The sequence below is a fragment of the Salvia hispanica genome, chromosome 4 (genome assembly GCF_023119035.1).
Source record: "Salvia hispanica cultivar TCC Black 2014 chromosome 4, UniMelb_Shisp_WGS_1.0, whole genome shotgun sequence".
Classification (NCBI taxonomy): Eukaryota; Viridiplantae; Streptophyta; class Magnoliopsida; order Lamiales; family Lamiaceae; genus Salvia; species Salvia hispanica.
Window position 1 is genome coordinate 40,410,221 of NC_062968.1, and position 18,998 is coordinate 40,429,218.

Below are 18,998 nucleotides of genomic sequence, written 5' to 3' on the forward strand. Positions count from 1 at the left end.
TGTCGGCTGACCGGCTGAAACCATCGAGCGCAATGAGAGTATGGTGCGCAATGTCATCGAAAGAGCCACCAAAAAAATCCAAATGTTCCAGGGGTATTACCTCCAGGAATAACAGTCGGCAGGGAGCGGCACGAGCGAGGTCGACATCATCACGACTGCCATGTCGACCTACCAATCAATGCATTACAAACCATTCAAGCCTCTCAACGCTTGGCAGGAGGTAGGGATGTCAATCGGGCCGACCCATCGGGTTTCAGGCCGGTCCATCGGGTTGCGGGTTAATCGGAGTGGGATAATCGGGTTGTGATTTTTTTCTGGTTATAAAAGTCCAACCCTAACCCTAAAAGCTCAGGTTTCGGGTACTACCGATAAGATTAACATGCGATCAATCCAATAAATAATGATGAAAATTAGTTATAGTCATAAAGTATAAAATATTTAATTATAATAAATTTGAGATATATGCTCAAACTCAATCTTAAATATGATCAAATACTATTTTTTTGAGATATTTCGTGATATTTAATTGCGTATTTTAGGAATTTAAATATTTTTTAAAGTGAATTTGAAGTTTTAATTATTTATTAACTATTATATTAATAAAAATTCAATATATAATTTTTATATTTAAGTATAAAATTGAAAGTTATTTTTTTTGGTTATCTTTACTCTAAAATTAATCAATGAAGTGTCGAATTAGAATTAAAAAAATAGAATAATAGAAACTTTATCGGGTTTTCAGGCCAGTCCATCGGATTTTCGGGTCTGGCCCTAACGGGTCGCAGGTTAATCGGGTGTGGGCTAATCGGGTTTTAATTTTATCGGGCCAGGAATTTTCAGCCCTAACCTTACAATTTTGACGGGCTATTCGGGCCAGCCCACGGGTTGCGGTCTACATTGACATCCCTAGCAGGAGGTGCGTCATCATCCGAAGTATAAGGGAGGCGTCCGATCTTCCTCCAGCTCCTCCGGCAAACGGTCGAGGACGATGACTCTATCCGATGCCGACGAGGACGAGGTGCCAAGCCAGTTTGCCAGAGCTCACTTGGATTGCCCCGACGTTTGCACTAGTGGTTCCCAACGCCGGCGCATGGAAGGAAACAGGCAACGGCCAACCGTCGTCGTGCCACGACCCCGGCCGCACTGCCGGCTCGCGGTCCCTTTGTGCCACCTCCACCCCCCACCACCACGTTGTGGGCCCTTTTGGCTCAATCCAATATGACCGATAGGACTTGAATTAGACCCAATCAACTTGGTTCACATATTGTAATGATACAAGCTCTCCGACAACAATTGGAAATATCATCATCGGACTAGTCTTCTTTTAAATTTCCACTGATGTATTTTTTAGGATTTAATTATGTAATTTTTAATTTGTAGGATTTTAATTATGTAATTTTTATTTTTTACGATTTTAAGTATGTAATTTTTATTTTTTATGATTTAATTATGTAATTTTTATTTTTTAGGATTTAATTTTTAATAGTAGTTCGGGTATTTTTAATGTATTTTAATATTGTGAAAATGTTTTTAGTAATTGAAGTATTTAAATTGAATAATAGGAGGGTGGAAAGCATGCTCTTGCATGTAGGGATATCAATCGGGCCAGCCCACCGGGTTTCGGGCCAATCCTATTCGGGTTGCGGGTCAATCGGATGTGGGCTAATCAAGCTGTGATTTTTTCGGGTTATAAAAGTTCAACCCTAACCCTAAAAGCTTGGGTTTCGGCCTAGCCCAGCCGGTTAATCGAGTTGCTACCGATAAAAGTAACACGCGATCAATCCAATAAATAATGGTGATAATTAGTTATATTTATAAAAAGTAAAATATTTAATTATGATAAATTTGAGATATATGCTTAAACTCAAACAAAAAAATGATCAAATACTAATATTTGAGATTTATGCAAAATAAAATATAAACATCAAGAAATTTTAAAGCATGTTTTTAAAATTTAAATATACTTTTTAGTGAATTTGAAGATTCTAATTTATTTATCAATTATTATGTTAATAAAAATTTTATATATAGTTTATATATTTAATGTACAAAGTTGAAAGTTATTTTTTTAGTATTCATTTTATAAAATAACAAATGAAGTGTCAAATTAGAGTCAAATAAATAGAACGATTGAAATTTTATCGGGTTTTTAGGCCAGTCCACAGGATTTTCGGGTCTGGTCCTAAATTAATCGGACTGTAATTTTATCGGATTAGAAATTTTCAGCTCTAACCCTATAAATTTGGTGGGCTATTGGCCGTCCATGAATTGCGAGTTACATTGACATCCCTACTTGCAAGTATGGATGTGAATGTTATGCTGTTGTGGAAGAAGAGAGGGTAAAAAATAAATAAATATGGATCCGGACCCACGTCAATACTGTTGCTAAAGCGTGAAGCGGGATGCTTTAAACTCCCGCGATTGACATCTCTGCAGGCCTAGATTTTAGTTAAGTCTACAATCCGTATGATTGATTCAAGGAATTTGTCATCTCGTAGCCGCCTGCAACTTTTAAATAACAGAGAAAACGTTCTTCTTTGCTCCAATTCATATCATCAACAGCTCTATGCCTCTATGATGCCAGCGCTGAGAGCTTGTTTCAGATCGTCTCACAGCAATTCACTCTTGCACACTACCTCCGCCCAAATTGACCCCTCACTCTCTCTCCTTAAATTGCTTGACCTCTCAATCGACACCCAATCGCACAAACTCACCTCTCAGTCCCACGCCAGAGCTCACCAATTGGGCCTTACGCAGCATTCCCTCATCGCTCAGAAGCTCATCTTCTCCTACTGCCAATTCCGCCGCCCTTTTGAGGCCCAATCCGTTTTTGACTCGCTCTTTTTCAAGAACACGCATCTCTGCAATACTCTGCTCAGCGGGTATGGGAAAAACCGGATGTTTGAAGAAAGTTTGTGTCTTTTCAGGGAAATGTGCCGGGGCTTTGATTTGGCCGCGGTGGATGACTTCACTTTCTCTGTTATTTTAAAAAATGCTGGGGAATTTGGTGATGTTTTGGTGGGGAAAATGGTGCATTCGAGGAGCTTGAAGAGTGCCTTGGTTTTTGATACTGTGGTGGGGAATTCTTTGATGTCTATGTATGAGAAATTTGGGTGTTTTGGTGATGCCTTTAAAGTGTTCGACGAAATGCCTCTAAGGAATGTGTCTTCGTGGAATGCGTTGATTTCAGGTTACTCGAAGGGCGGTCGGAGTAGCTCTCTATGTGGATTGGGAATCTGGGATATTGTGAGGGACATGCAGAGCCAAGGGTTTAGATTTGATGCGTTTACAGTCTCCACGCTTCTTTCGTTGTGTGGTGAAGAAGGTGGTCATGGGAGGGAGCTGCATTGCTATATTGTTCGGAACGGGTTGGATTCGAGTTGTGTTCATATTGGGTGTGGTTTGATTGATATGTACTCGAAGAATGGTGGGGTTGATTTGGGAAGAAGAGTTTTCGATAGAATGGAGTGGAGGAACGTCTATGCTTGGACTGCAATGATTAATGGCTATGCAAATTGTAGGAAATTTGATGATGCTTTGCTTCTTTTCCGCGGTATGCAGTGCGGAGAGGGCGGCAATGGCCCAAACAAGGTGTCGCTTGTTGCTATATTGCCCGCTTGTAGCTCGATTGCTGGTTTGATTGGTGGGAAGCAAATCCATGGCTTTGCAGTTAGGAGGGGTGTGAATCACGACCTCTCTCTCTGCAACGCCTTGATTGACATGTATTCCAAATGTGGGAGTTTGAGTTATGCAAGTAAAGTATTCGAACACGAATGCACTCAAAAGGATGCAATTTCTTGGTGCTCAATGATTTGTGGATACGGCTTACACGGCCAAGGTGGAAACTCAGTCACTTTGTTTGATAGGATGCTTCAAAATGGATTAATAAAACCTGACACATCACTGGTTGTTGGAGTTCTTTCTGCTTGCTCAAAATCAGGTTTGATACATGATGGGCTAAGAATATATGATTATGTTGTGGCTAAATGCAAGATCATACCTTCAGTTGAAATCTGTGCTTGTATGGTTGATATGCTTGGTAAATCGGGGCAGCTTGATGAAGCACTAGATTTCATCAAGAACATGAATGTTGAGCCGAGCCCTAGCATTTGGGGCGCTCTTTTGAGTGCTTCTGCACTTCATGGAAACTCTGAGATGCAGGAATTGGCATACACGTCTCTCATCATGATGGAGCCAGACAATTCCTCGAATTATATCTCACTTTCCAATTTATACGCTTCTTCAAAGAGGTGGGACGTTGTGGCAGAAGTTAGGCAAGTTATGAGGAAAAGAGGGTTGAGAAAAGTTCCCGGGTGTAGCTGGATCAGCATGAATGGAACAGCTCATAGCTTTGTCGTTGCTGATAAGTCGCATCCGTGCTCAACCTCACTTTATGCGATGCTAGATGAACTAGTTTTGTCTATGAAGCTAAGTTGTTACAATCTTGATTTTCTGCATTTGACGGAGGTATAATAGCTTGGATGATGCTCACTCTTATGCCAACGCCTCAGAAATCTTTCAGGTTCTAATTCTGATTCTTGTATTCGACTACTAGTTTTTTAAATATTTGCATGTTGTAATTAGCCATTATCTTTAAACTCAAAAATGAGAAAATGATGATAGAAACATAAGCCAATTTGTTGAACTTTCACATTGATCCTATCTTCTGAAACTTCCATGCAGATAGTGAAAATATTGGTGTACCCTTCCATCCAACAATGAGGCTGTTTCCATCTAGGCCAAGTCTGCAACAACCACGGCAGTCGAACATGTTGAGAACGGAATTAGCATGATTGAGCGCTAGTTTGCTCAGCTCCGTCTCCGTCATGCCAAACCTAACAAAAACCCCCCTCCAGAAATTGATGCCTACCATTCTGAACTTCCTCTCCTCTTCCTCGGCCGCAACGACATGTCTTATCGAAGGGCTAAAGAGCACGGATTCGGCGTAGTTTCTCGCTGCAAGATCATCCTTAAGACAGTGCTCCAAGTAGTCAAAACCAGCCCCAAAGAAAAGGAGAGCCTCAGCGAAGCGGTTGACAAAAACCTTAGAATCAACATTGGCTTCGACTTCAATGATGATCATCACATGTGGGTTGAGGCTTCGTACGGCTAACATCAAGATTTCAAGCTTTGGAATCATAAACCTCAAGATGTGCGCTGCTTGGACGATGACTGTTTCTTCAGGATCTGGGCGAAGAATGCTCTGATTAAGATCCAGGATGTCCTCGGATGTTATGACATGGAAAGAAAAGCTCATATTCAAGGACTTGGCCAAGTTTTGGAGGCGAACTCCCACTACCTCCTCCTCGACCTGAACATGCGTCTGAGCTGCTACAGCAGTAATCTTGAGATGTTGGATGGGACATCCAGACCTAGTAGCTAGAGCTTGCATTAAAACAGCATGTCTGAGGCCGCCATAGAGGCCAAGATCGACAACGTGCACCCTGGCACATGATGATATGTGATCTAACATTGTCTGAACACCGGCGAACTGCATAACCTGGTTGAAAGGTAATTTTTCGATCAAGGCAGCTGTGTCCGAGATCGGAGGTATTAATTCTAATGGCCTTGTATTCACTTGTAATATCCTGTCACGTAGAGATTCAGCGAAATAGTAGACCAGACGCTGCATCACATTGGTCGAGCCGGAGCTCAGCTTGCTGAACTCTTTTAGAAACTCACTAGCACAATCGTTGTTATGATTGGACACTGCCTGAGCACACGACAGGAGGTCCTGCACGAGCCGAATATCCTCAGACTTGCTTCTGGAGAAGGTGGCTCTATTCGGATAAATGACAGCAGAGTGATGGAAATCCTTTCCTGTTTTGGAATCGGAATGGGTGAAACTTCTCATTGCCAGCTCAATCAGCTGAATGACCGACAACGTTGGAGGGGGTGCCCGTTGGCTTTTGCCCTTCGCCCTGTCTCTCTGTGATCCTCCATCTTCTGCACCAGCTCTGCTTCTGCAGCGTCTCAGGATCTCCATGGCTGCAGAGGGAAATGCATATGGCCTTTTCTCCTCTTGGCTTGGCTGCCAATCTCGAGGCTCGTTGCTGGAACAAGCTTGAAATGACAGAAAAGCTTTATCAAGATACAGATCATCAAGAGCGGGAAAATGAGTCGGTAGCTCTTCGTGAAAGAGCAGGTCAGACTCACAAATGCTCTCGTCTCCTTGAAATGAGTAAGTTTGCACATGATTTTCTCTCTCAAAAGCCTTGCTAGAACTGGACATTTTGTTGCTTGAAGAAAGTCAGAGTTTGTTTGAGATATTTGAACTGTTTTGGGGATTGCACAGTATTCTCTTTTTATAAGACAAAAATATGTTCCAATTACCTTCCAGCTGTGTTAATAGAATAGTCATTTTGCCCAACTTGAGACACTAACAAGATGGATGTACGTTCACTAACAATGCAATAATTTATTTTTATTATTGTTTTGGACTGATCTTCTTGTCATACAAGCCGACTGACATGTCTTTTCTTCTATGTCTTTATGGTAACATCCATCTATAGCACTAAATCAAATCTATATTGTCTTAGGTTGGCCAAATGAGACAAGATTAAACTGTTTAAACTTTTCTTGATGTTTGCTCATTGTCTTAGTAGTTATCTACCGCCTGTATCCTTTGTAAACATCAACCTCTTTTTTCACTTCTGTTTTCAGAGACTGTGTTTTCGTCACTTCTGTTGATGTAAAACACTATACATAAAAATAAACCAAGAACTTCTCAATACATCATTTGCAGCAATGTCAACTGGAGATCAGTTTTGCACCTTTCAGGTAATAAACAAGCAAAGTTCATTTTCTTTTATTTTGTGAGGACTCTTGAAGCCATTTCGTGTTTTCCTGACCTTGGAGTTCCTCAGGAATACAAGGCTTCTCCAGACTACGAAGAAGTTAGATTTCTATCAAACAGGGGTGGCCTAAATGATCTACCTCTTGACATTGTTTCTCCTCCAAAGTCACAACAAAATGAAGAAAAATCATATGCTTTTTTCCCCTCTGCATCTCTCGAGATTCTGAGGAACAACTACACTAGCAAGATGAGCAAACCAGGTGGCAAAAGTCTTCATTGCTTGGGGGCACAAAACGTGCCTTCTCCCTCACCATTGTCAACCAATGACATAATCGAGCTGGCTGCAATAAACTTCATCAAGTCCAACACAAATGCCAGAGGTGAGCTCTCTGCCCTCAGCCACCCCTATGCCAGTGCCTTCACAGGCATCACCTCAGACCACGTTGCAGACCTCCAACTGCTGCAGGATCTTCTGTCCTCTGCTGAGAAAGTGAGCAATCAGCAATATGTTGCAGCAGGGAAGCTTCTTTCACTCTGCCATAACTTTAGTTTTAGCCAATCAAATGTGATAAGGCGACTTGTTTACTATTTCTCCGAGGCTCTCCTTGACAAGATTGCTCGAGAAACAGGACGATTCAACGAAGAAACCAAGACCAGGGAAATGAATCCTGTGGCCTCAGTGTCAGGATTAGCAGCGTTTCACCAGAAAGTGCCTCCAATTCAAGTAACTCAATTTGCTGGGGTTCAAGAGCTCATTGGTCATGTCTCCTCTTCCAAAAAAGTCCACATCATTGATCTTGACATGCGTTGTGGGCTCCACCACGTGATCCTGATGCAAGCTCTAGCATCTAAAAATGAATCCCCTTTGAAGCATTACAAGATAACCACTGTGGTGCTGAGCTCTGGCCTCATGCTCGCGGAGGCTGCAGGCGTTAATCTCAGAACTCTGGCTAACTCCTTGAACTTGAGCTTCTCCTTCCACTTAATCAAGCTTGACGACATGTTAAAACTCCAAAAAAGGCGTGATTCTGACGAGAAAACAGTGGTTTATGCATCAAACGCGTTGAAGTTCATGATTGTGAGGCCAAACCAGCTGGAATCTCTCATGAGATTCATCAAGAACACAAATCCATGTGTAATGATAGTGTGTGAACCTGAGGGGAATGTGAACTCACCTGTGTTTGTGAACCGGTTTGTTGAGGCCCTTTTCTACTATGGCGCCTACTTTGATTGTGTGGAGGATTGTTTGAAGAATGTTGCTGTGGAGAGAGAGTTTGTGGAGTCAAATCTGTTTGGCCCCTCGTTGAGAACAACCGTGGGAGCTGAGGGGGAGGAGAGGAGATCTAGGATTGTGGGGATTGATGTTTGGAGGGCCTTTTTTACAAAGTTTGGGATGATGGAGAAGGAGTTGAGCTCATCGGCACTTGATCATGCGAGATTGAGCCTTAAAATGTTCGATTGTGGCGATTCTTGCACACTTGAGTTGAATGGGAAGAGCCTTATTGTTCAGTGGAAAGGGACTGCTATATGTTCTCTGTCTGCGTGGAGATTTCACAAGTATAGAATTTAGTTTGGTTTATTTCTGTGGTTTGATTTGAATCTGTATAGGGTTGTTCTTGGTGCATAAATGGGAGGTGTTATATGTGTTATTATGAAATCTACTACTGCAAGTTTGCAAAATATTTGATCATAGAGTCATAGAGATTGACTGTGAATAACTATATCAAAGATGTATTTGAATATATTATGTTGGTCTAAGTCTCTTGTTAAGTTATTGGTGATGGTATAACATTTTTTCTCAGCTTTCTATTTCCTTGAAGTTGGGTGTCGTTACATTAGTGTCACACATGTGCGATGCATAGATATTTAATTTAAATGTAGGATACAAAAGAAATTTTTATAGATAAATACTACTCCTTTTCTAAAAATTTGTCACTTTTCATTTTCATCCGTACTTAAAAATTTGTCACCTTTATGATAGTGGATCTCATATTCCACTAACTCATTCTCACTCACATTTTAATTTTTCGAAGGTTGTGATCAATTGCTAACTATTTCCTCCGTCCCATAAAAGAAGTCACACTTGTGGATGACACATTTTAGGAAGTTTTATTTTGTGTGTTAAATGGAGAGAAAAATGTAATTTTTATATTAATGTAAAAGAGAATTTTTTTTAAAATAAAAATATGACATCTTTTGTGGGACAAACTAAATAGAAAAGTGTGACATCCATTATAGGACCAGGGGCGTAGCCACATGGACCTTTGGTGGGGCATTTGCCCCTCCTCTAAAATTTGTACATGTACTAATATTTCTTCAAATTTGCATGTTTGTTGGAATTTCTTCTTAAATGCCCCTTCTCAATTATTCAATTTTTTGCTATACATAATTTTTGCCCCTCCTCATTTTAATTCTTGGCTCCGCCCCTGTATAGGACGAAGGGAGTAATTAACCATGCCAAATTAAGATCAAATCTTAGCCATTAGATTATGAGATCAAGTTATTGAAATAATGCCTTACATTTTAAATTAAAAAAATTATGAAATAAACTTAAAATGTATTAATCTCAATTTTTATATGTGGTTAGTAAAACTAACACTTTCTCTATGATCAAAATCATATTAAAACTGTAAATTTACATGACTATCAATTTCGTTGTTTTTTTTTAAAAAAAATATATGAAATTAAAGGTAATTTTATAAGGATTCTAACTAGATGTCAATTACATATGTTCAGACGAATGATCGGATCAAGAAATTTTATAATTTTTATTTCAATTTCCTTATGTGTTGATAAATAGATTTTATATCAATATATGCGTAAAAAAAATTCAATATAATGCATGTACAATATCAATAAAATTGTGTTGATATTTTCAGGTATTTTAGTGTCTTGATATTTGTAATACTTTATGTTGATATAAAAAATCGTTAAAATTATTATGTAATAACAGATTGACTATTTTCCCTTTTATTTATCTACTAATCCCTCCGTCTCAATGAAGATGACCCCTTTCTTGGACGACACGAGAGTTAATGCAACTTAGATTTTGTGTGTTGTGTAGAGAATAAAGTAAGAAAGAAGGAATAAAGTAGAGATAAAAGTGTTTTCATCATCTTCAATGGGAAATTCATGAGCTTTAATGTCGTACACTCATTTTAAGATCTAATGGTGTAGGATTGGTCGATGTTAGGACTCCATTTGTTCCAACTAAGTTAGGCAACTTTTAGGCATAAAGATTAAAAATTTTTGTTGAAAAGTAGGTGAGAGAAATAAAGTACTAGTAAAAATAAAGAAAGAGTAAATTAGGTGATGGAATAATGTTGTGTTTTTTGAAAAAAAATGAACTGATTCAACTTAGTTGGACAATAAAAAAAGAAATGAAATTCAACTTAGTTGGAACTAGGCTTGGACATTTTAACATGACGTATAAAAAAAATTCTATAGTGAGATAAATTAAATATAAAATATACTAATATTTCTCTTTAGTTTTTTTTTTATTTTTTTGTAAAGTGACTTTAGTTTTTTTAATTTTTTTTAAACAATTACAAATATTGACATAAACTGTTTCAAAGTTTAAAATAAAATTGATAAAATCAGTAGAGATCTGGAAAAGGAAAATCAACACAAGCTCAATGTTGGATTCATTGCAAACTTAAGCTCCATTGTTTGATTGAAAACCCAGTTAGTTTTGTTAGTGATTCCAATGCCGATCCTTTTGCATCCAACGGCTGGAAACACGTCCGATTTCCGGCGGTATTTTCGCCGGGGGAAGATACAGAAACCCCTCCGTCTCCGGAAATTTGATGGCTACATCTATTGCATACAGGTGAACAAATTCTATCCAACTTAATTTTTTTAATGCTGCTTCTCCATGCTCTCTATCTGTTCGACGGAATGCCTGAATGACGATTGTGTTAATAATGCCTATGTCCTGCTCTTGATTTCTCCTCATGCTGTGTGCAATGAGCTCTTATAAATGTCGATTTTAACATGGATTGTGTTAATTTCTTATGTTGAATTGCTATTTTAATACTATCTCATATGTTTTTGGAATGTGGATGAGTTTGATTAACTTGGATTGTTGGTCCCTTGTTGTGTTAAATTTTTAGGTCGACTTGCTATTTTAATATCTCATAGTATGTTTTTTCGAATGTGGATGAGTTTGATTTGATTACTTGTTCTTTGTTATTGTCTTAGCTCAGTAAGGGTTTGAATAACTGTAAAATATGATGATCTTTAACATGTAGGGAGTGTGTTAGTGCCTATTTTCAGCTGCCAAGGAACACATAATTACTGCTGTTTATGTCGGATTTTTTGTGTGGTCGTAGTTTTAGTAGTAGAAGAGTTTGACGTAAAATAAGTAAGAGAAATATGTTACAGGTAACTTTTAAACAAGATGATTAAGATGCTTGTGAGGCTTGTTACTCGAACAAATATAAAACTTCCAAGTGTAGATAGAAAACCAGAACAATCATGGATTCTTATCACGATCTTTGGGGAACATAATGTGAAATCTTTTTTTTTTGGTCTAGTGTATTCTAAAAGTAGCGAACACAAACAAATTCATTTTGGGGGATATTGTTCAAAGTTCATATATAGGTGTAGATATTTTTTTCTTGATTAAATATAGATTTTTTGAAATTATGGATTCCATCCCATACCTTGTGTTTTTGGAGAACAAATAATCTGTACCTCTGTTTTGATTGGGAACTACACTCAAGAATATAAATTTTACAATCAGTTGAGAATGAAAAACTAATTGTAATAATCATCTATAACCAATGTTGTCAAAGCAGTATGGCGGTCCATGGCGGTTCGCCCGAAAAATGCCACAGGGATATAGCGTATCGGTATGGCGGGATATCGCGGTCATTAATTAAATATATAAAATAATACTTATATATTCATATATAATTCAAAAAATCAGAAAATAATAAAAATATAACATTAAAAACTCTAAAAATATGTAATAAAGCATAAAATAGAAAGCAATTATATAAAAGTCTAGTAATTAAAGATTTTAGTAAAGTGTTCAACAAAACATAAAACCATAAGAAGCTCAATAGACATCAATCATCAAGCTCAACATAGTCTTCAAGCTCATCATCATCACTATCATCTTCATCCATTTCATCTTCATCCTCCATTGCTTCATCCTCTTAATCTCCACTTACACTATCCTCAAATTCTTCCTCTTCCAATTCTTCATCTACAAGCTCAAACCTTTTTCCTTTCCCTTTTCTAGGTATGATTTGTTCCTTTTTCTTAGAAACTCTAAGACAACTTGAACTAGATGTAGAAGGTTCTATCCTCTTCTTTGACCTAGTATATGTCCTAGGCTCTCCAACACCCGAAGCCTTATACACCATGTTCCAATCAAGTGTATCATCATCATCATGAACCAAATGATTACCACCATCAATATCATCATCATCATCATCCAACTCCCCAACAAGCCGCTCATTGCACTCATCAATATCATCGAGAATAATAGGATCAAATCCATCGGTTGCACTAAGCTTGTTCCTATCATGCAATTTTTTGTTATATTCACATAAACCAAATCTTGCATCCTCTTATGCTCGAGCCTGTTTCTCTTTTTTGTATGTATCTACAAAATAAATATAATTATTCACATAATTGTTATTTATAAATATTATTAGAAACTAAATCACTATAAGTAACACCAATTATAGATGATTATCTAGAAAATGAAAATATAAAAATAAAAAATATTTATAAAACACTAATTACAATATATAATAAACCCTAATTATAAATTATTTATAAAACCAAAAAACAAAATACTTATCATATGAAATATTGAAGAAAAGTTGAAAAGGTTAGTAGTGGTAGAAAAATGGTACACCACAACTTGGTATATAAAATAAAACATAGGAAAAGAAAAAAAAAATGAACCAGCACACAGATTCTATTTTGTCAAAATATGTTTCTTTTCACATTTACAAAATTACTTCCATATTGGCCCATGGTGCCATGAAAAAAGGGTTCGGATGGAACTGAGAGAATATAAATCTGTTGGGTTAGAATACTGTGCGCTCAACAATCTTAATCTGTTCTGTAGTTAATGATAGTGTCATAGAAAATGTAACGGATTCAACAATGGGCTGAAGCTGGCCCAAATCATTGATTATCAAAGCAATTAAATACATCTATATTTTAATCAGCTACATACATTATAAATTTGTGATGTATGTTGTTGCTTAATCTAATATGTTTAGAATTAGTAAGGTGACTTCTTCTCATTGTTCAAGATTGCTATGGCTTATAATTGTTTCGTGTGAAAGTACTCTGCCTCATTCATGAGTAGTCCTATTAGTTGACTCTAAAATAATGTAATCCGTATTATTTTCTAATATTTTCTCAGACGTTCTGCTTGCAGTAGATTATCCAACTAATAACTGGTATTTGGTATCAAAGGTAATTTTTATATTCTTTAATCAAATACACGTATGCGATAAGTTAATTACACGAATACAATAATAAGAAAATAGTAGATTACAAAGGTGGCCAAGTGGCTTCTGAGCAGCTACACATGTAAACTTATTCCGAAATCGAATAGTGGAAAATAGCATTAATCACACCTTACTTATAACGCTTGCTCAGATGCTTGCATATGTAACACCTATCCTCACACGTCACAAGACCTTTATGGCACCTACACTCACAATCACTGACCCTACAATCATATACGTGTGAACAAGTGCGTATCTTTTAGTAAATCAACTGTAATTGTAAATGATTATTACAAAACAAAAAGATTAAGAAAGCCAGGTGGGATCGTTCCAATCAACTTTACTCCATGTAACAAAAAGATTAAGAGAGCCAGGTTGGCTGCTAAGCAATACACACAGGACAAAAATGACAGTGGGATCTTTTCATTTTGTAACGCACGCGCACTAGCTTGTATGCCCAGCGCCTATATAAGAAGCACAGGTTAGTCCATTGTCTATTCTTCTTCAGAGTAAATTTAACTGTAAATCTAGAGGGTGGAAATTTCTCAGAGAATAAGCATAACTTCTAAGGATTTGGAGGCCAGAGTTTTCCTTTTTTGTGCAGTCTTCGCCAAGAAATATTTCCTTGAAGGTAGATCTATCGTTTAAAGAATTTTAATTACATAGCTATACACAAATGAAGAAAAATTGCATCTTTTTTATATATTTTCATGAAGGTATAAACTTAATTAATGGTTTAGTTTCTCCGTTGTGTAGTTAATGATAGATTATATGTTTGAAATGACTAAATGTTGAATTCCATAGAAGGGAATGAAGATCTGGTATGTTGATGTTGTTTGTGAAATAATTGTCCGAGTCAATGGAGTTCACATTAAATTGTGTCGCAGATGCGAGTGTGGGACTGTTTTCTTTTCCCCAAATTATATTTTTGGATTCTTCAATTGTATGCTTGTATATTTCCGAATAAAAAATTAAAGGATCAGTCCTTTAATGGTAATATTGGATGCAAAATTCCTATATTTTTACTCGTGTTCACAATTAGTTTTGATGAGAAACAGTTGAAATTTTTTTAAGTTTTACCCTGTTTGAGTAATCGCTTATGTCATTCTAAGTACTATTCTAAGTATTTTTATTTTACAAGCTGTCATATTTTCACATCTGTACATATTTTGTTTTGCATGTATGTGTAACAAAGCCATACATCTATAGTGCACACATATTTTAGTTCTTGAATATTTGAGGTACTAAGCAAGATGAGATGTATTTGAAGCTAGTTTTCTCAATAAAATTTGATGTGTTCAAAATTTACAGGTCATCATTCTCTGTTCTCAGTCAAGCTTTCCCAGTTGCCTCAAAAATGGATTCAGTTCGGACATCCGATGACTGCTTCTGCACGATGAGGGTGGATGATGCTGCATCAAAGGATGCACGCACATTTTTGGATTGGACAAGGGAGGAGGACAAGGCATTCGTGATTGCTCTCACAACCCACTATAATGATGCTGATATGTGGGGTAAGATCGCATTGGCAGTTCCTGGGAAAACTGTTCAAGATCTAAAACTTCACTATGAAGCCTTAAGTGTGTTGGCTGTTGAGTCTGGGAAGATGCCTCTGTCCATTTATCCGACCAAAGGCGATGTTCTAGAAGAGAAGAAGTTGGAGTCAGAGAAAGTGCAACGAGGGGCTCATTGGACAGAAGAGGAGCACAGGTAAAAAGCGCTTAGCGCATCTTACTTGCATGAAGAAATATTTTATTTTTGCAAAGATCGCTAAATGCTTTATACTGTTGATGTGCCTAATATCCACTATATATATTGAGACGAGACTGTACAATTTTTCTCAATGTCACGCCTGTTGAAACTTGAAAGGCATTGCCTGTCAAAAGGCATTTATCATAGCCAAGTCCTGGCTTCATATAATCATGTTCTGCATCTTCACTTATAAAGTTACAATTTGCTTCTGATAAAAACTGAAATGCCAATGCGTATTTTAGAAGCATTTGAAACAGGTTCACACTAAAGAACTGACCACAAATTCTGTGCTTGTTCATATGGAATTGTTAGGAATAGCAGAGGTGCAGCAGGGCAAGATATTGACCTATTTGTTGATGGTCAATATGATATCGGTGCTACTACCGATATTTTGGATGATGTGGATCTCTCTTTGTTCCCTCATTTTCTGGATTAAAAAGCTTGTCAGGAAGTGTGAGAGTGTATAGGCATGGGAATGGGGAAGTAGTTACTTCTGGCCAAGCAATTTGGAGGAAATGGAGGGAGATACAGTGTCAACCGAAAGGGAGGATTTGGAGGAAGATACGCTGGGATGAAGCAGTTGTGCAGCGCATGAAGATCTCGACAGTATTAGTCTTCATATATGTATAGATGAGTAGGTGGTTCTTCTCCAGAAATCGATTCTTCCTCCAGCATCATCTTTGTCAAGGTCTGTTGTCATTTTCTTATCAATAATTACATAAATAACAAAGGATTTTTTTGCAATATCTCAAATATTTGCATTAGCTACAGTATGAATCTATAGATGATATTCATTATTCCATTTGTTTTTTTGGTGAGGTTTGTTAATATGGAGATGGCATTCATTATCTCATAGCTCTTTTAATGAGGTTTGTTAGAATAAATATAATGTGTAGATGACATTCATTATCCCATTTCTCTTTTAATAATGAGGGAATGCGGAGTCCACAACACCTGCTACTGTGCACGAAAATAACACTTTCATTTTTTTTCAATTCCATTAAACTCATTAATGGAATTGTTATAGAGTTTATGTACAATCCCATTATACTATTAATTATTTTAATGTTCTCATTATCCATAACCACTTTCTTATTAAACTTATTTTTATGTGCACTAAAATGATGATTTGTTCTATTCAAATTCCCTATTAAATTTTACTCCCTCCGTTCCATAGTAATTGAGTTTTGCCATTTTAGTACGATCCATAATAATAGAGTCATTTCCCTTTTTAGTAAAAGTCAACACATTTTTCCACACATATTTATGACACACATATTTATGTAAACAAATAAGCATCTTAGTTTTGTCAAATTTGTATAACTAGAGCTCATTGTGATATCTTGTTTTTTATTTTTATTTTATACAATATTTCTTTTAATTTATAAATAGAGTTTCATTAATCATTATTGTAGTTAGAATCATGAATTTTTTCTTACCAAATCTTTCTCATATAAAGGAATATGAATAAAATCCAACACAATTTGAGTGCACATACAAATATCTTTAATAATAATCTTTAGTTATATGAACACTAAAATTGTGAAAATGTTAAACAACACACAACCTAGAACAACTATTTTTATTAATCCAACAAGAGGAAATAAAAAAAATGATGATGAAATAGTGCAGTCATCGCACAATATTGGTGCATGTAGAAATAAGGTTATAAAAAAAAAAAAAAAAAAAAACAGTGCAGTTTTGTGCACATACAAAACTGCACAATAGAAAATGGAATAATGAATGTAATCTACACATTAAATTTACACTATCATCTTCACATTTATTTCAACCATACGTGTAATCTCTGAGCAAACAAAAACAAAAAAAAGAATATGAAGATAGGGAAGGTTTTATAACCGAACATATGAACTTTATTAAAGAAGATAAAACATTGTAGACGTTTGCCATGAAAATGGATTCAGATCGGACATCCGACAACTCAACTGCTTCTGCACGATGGGGGTGGATGATGTTGTATCAAAGGATGTACGCACATCTTTGGATTGGACAAGACATTCGAGATTGCTCTCACAACCCACTATAATGATGCTGATATGTGGGGTAAGATTGCATTGGCAGTTCCTGGGAAAACAGTTCAAGATCTAAAACTTCACTATGAAGTCTTTGGACGATGGGGGTGGATGATGTTGTATCAAAGGATGCACGCACATCTTTGGATTGGACAAGGGAGGAGGACAAGGCATTCGAGATTGCTCTCACAACCCACTACAATGATGCTGATATGTGGGGTAAGATTGCATTGGCAGTTCCTGGGAAAACAGTTCAAGATCTAAAACTTCACTATGAAGTCTTTGGACGATGGGGGTGGATGATGTTGTATCAAAGGATGCACGCACATCTTTGGATTGGACAAGGGAGGAGGACAAGGCATTCGAGATTGCTCTCACAACCCACTATAATGATGCTGATATGTGGGGTAAGATTGCATTGGCAGTTCCTGGGAAAACAGTTCAAGATCTAAAACTTCACTATGAAGTCTTTGGACGATGGGGGTGGATGATGTTGTATCAAAGGATGCACGCACATCTTTGGATTGGACAAGGGAGGAGGACAAGGCATTCGAGATTGCTCTCACAACCCACTATAATGATGCTGATATGTGGGGTAAGATTGCATTGGCAGTTCCTGGGAAAACAGTTCAAGATCTAAAACTTCACTATGAAGTCTTTGGACGATGGGGGTGGATGATGTTGTATCAAAGGATGCACGCACATCTTTGGATTGGACAAGGGAGGAGGACAAGGCATTCGAGATTGTTCTCACAACCCACTATAATGATGCTGATATGTGGGCTAAGATTGCATTGGCAGTTCCTGGGAAAACAGTTCAAGATCTAAAACTTCACTATGAAGCCTTTGTGATGGCTGTTGAGTCGTAAGATGCCTCTGTCAGTTTGACTCCACAGTTAAGTTAAAGTTATGTAATGGTACAGTTTTGTGCACAAAACAAGATGACTCCACAGCGTAGAGGATCCTTTCATGAGGTGGGTTAGTGTAAATGGAATGTATAGATGACATTCATTATCTCATTTATATGTTAATGAGGTTAGTGTAATGTATAGATGACGTACATTATGTCATTTGTCTTTTAATTACGTCTGATAGCATAAATGTAATGTATAGATGACGTACATTATCCCATTTGTCTTATAATGAGTTTGTGGGAAAGGATCCTCTAATGTGCAGTTTTGTGCACAGCAGCAGGTGATATGCACAAAACTGCACTGTTTCATCACTTTTTTTTCAATTCACTTCTACGTGCACTAATATTGTGCGGTGACTTGAAAGGCATTGCCTGTCGAAAGGCATTTATCATAGCCTAGTCATGGCTTCATATAATCATGTTTTGCATCCTCACTTATAAAGTTACGATTTGCTTCTGATAAAAATTAAACTGAAATGCCAATGCATATTTGAGAAGCATCATTTTTTGGAACAGGTTCAAATTCTGTGTTTGTTCACATGGAATTGTTGGGAATAGCAAAGATGCAGCAGGGCAAGATATTGACCTATTTGTTGATTGTCAATATGATACCGGTGCTACCACCGATATTTTGGATGATGTGGATCTGTCTTTGTTCGCTCATTTTCTGGAATAAAATGTGGGAATTGGGAAGTAGTTTGGCCAAGCAATTTGGAGGAAATGGAGGGAGATAAGGTGCCAATCGAAAGGGAGGATTTGGACATGAAGCAGTTGTGCAGGGCATGAAGATCTCGACAATATACTAGTTGTCTATTTAGGCCATGTGTGGTAGGGGTGATAACTCATCTAGGGATGAAAATCTATGAACAGAAATGTCATTTTTAGACGATTAAGTTCGTTTGCCTCCTACGTGGGTTTTTTTTTTTTTTTTTATTGTACAGCAATTACATAAATAACAAAGGATTAATATCTCAAATAATTGCATTAGCTACAATATGAATCTAATCTAAACATGCTTATATACG

The 18,998-nt window shown here is 37.1% G+C and overlaps 4 protein-coding genes across 8 annotated transcripts; 3 read left to right on the forward strand and 1 right to left on the reverse strand.

The window, feature by feature from the left end:
* Positions 1–2,475: 2,475 nt before the first annotated feature.
* Positions 2,476–6,577, forward strand: LOC125223354 (pentatricopeptide repeat-containing protein At1g06140, mitochondrial-like). Of its 2 annotated transcripts, XR_007176705.1 has the most exons (3): positions 2,476–4,522; positions 4,684–5,511; positions 5,600–6,577. XR_007176705.1 is itself a non-coding variant. In XM_048126470.1 (2 exons), exon 1 carries the CDS (start codon positions 2,575–2,577, stop codon positions 4,471–4,473), a length of 1,899 nt encoding a protein of 632 aa, XP_047982427.1. In that variant the 5' UTR covers positions 2,476–2,574; the 3' UTR covers positions 4,474–4,522; positions 4,684–6,577. The 2 variants fall into 2 exon arrangements, 1 of the variants encoding a protein (XP_047982427.1); XM_048126470.1 differs by having other exon boundaries at positions 4,684–6,577.
* LOC125221061 (DELLA protein RGL1-like) lies at positions 4,649–6,232 on the reverse strand. Its single transcript, XM_048123190.1, has one exon. The coding sequence runs from the start codon at positions 6,230–6,232 to the stop codon at positions 4,649–4,651; it is 1,584 nt and encodes a 527-aa protein (XP_047979147.1).
* On the forward strand, positions 6,046–8,570 carry LOC125223355 (GRAS family protein RAM1-like). The gene is made up of 3 exons (XM_048126471.1): positions 6,046–6,181; positions 6,664–6,780; positions 6,867–8,570. Exons 2-3 carry the CDS (start codon positions 6,748–6,750, stop codon positions 8,364–8,366), a joined length of 1,533 nt encoding a protein of 510 aa, XP_047982428.1. The 5' UTR covers positions 6,046–6,181; positions 6,664–6,747; the 3' UTR covers positions 8,367–8,570.
* Positions 8,571–10,368: 1,798 nt separating this feature from the next.
* On the forward strand, positions 10,369–15,827 carry LOC125223482 (transcription factor SRM1-like). Of its 4 annotated transcripts, none has more exons than XM_048126654.1 (4): positions 10,371–10,625; positions 11,596–13,906; positions 14,587–14,985; positions 15,340–15,827. In XM_048126654.1, the coding sequence occupies exons 3-4, from the start codon at positions 14,633–14,635 to the stop codon at positions 15,461–15,463; spliced, it is 477 nt and encodes a 158-aa protein (XP_047982611.1). In that variant the 5' UTR covers positions 10,371–10,625; positions 11,596–13,906; positions 14,587–14,632; the 3' UTR covers positions 15,464–15,827. The 4 variants fall into 4 exon arrangements, with proteins under 4 accessions (XP_047982609.1, XP_047982611.1, XP_047982612.1 ...); XM_048126655.1 differs by having other exon boundaries at positions 13,188–13,906; XM_048126652.1 differs by lacking the exon at positions 11,596–13,906 and having other exon boundaries at positions 10,369–10,625.
* Positions 15,828–18,998: the final 3,171 nt, after the last annotated feature.

Bases quoted from the DNA above. Each gene is read 5' to 3' on its own strand.
- LOC125223482 (XM_048126652.1), top strand. From the start codon at position 10,603: ATGGCTACATCTATTGCATACAG. The intron at 10,626-14,586 runs GTGAACAAATTC...CAAAATTTACAG, and splicing joins GCTACATCTATTGCATACAG to GTCATCATTCTCTGTTCTCA. The intron at 14,986-15,339 runs GTAAAAAGCGCT...TGGAATTGTTAG, and splicing joins TGGACAGAAGAGGAGCACAG to GAATAGCAGAGGTGCAGCAG.
- LOC125223354 (XM_048126470.1), top strand. From the start codon at position 2,575: ATGATGCCAGCGCTGAGAGCTTGTTTCAGATCGTCTCACAGCAATTCA.
- LOC125221061 (XM_048123190.1), bottom strand. From the start codon at position 6,232: ATGTCCAGTTCTAGCAAGGCTTTTGAGAGAGAAAATCATGTGCAAACT.
- LOC125223355 (XM_048126471.1), top strand. From the start codon at position 6,748: ATGTCAACTGGAGATCAGTTTTGCACCTTTCAG. The intron at 6,781-6,866 runs GTAATAAACAAG...GGAGTTCCTCAG, and splicing joins ATCAGTTTTGCACCTTTCAG to GAATACAAGGCTTCTCCAGA.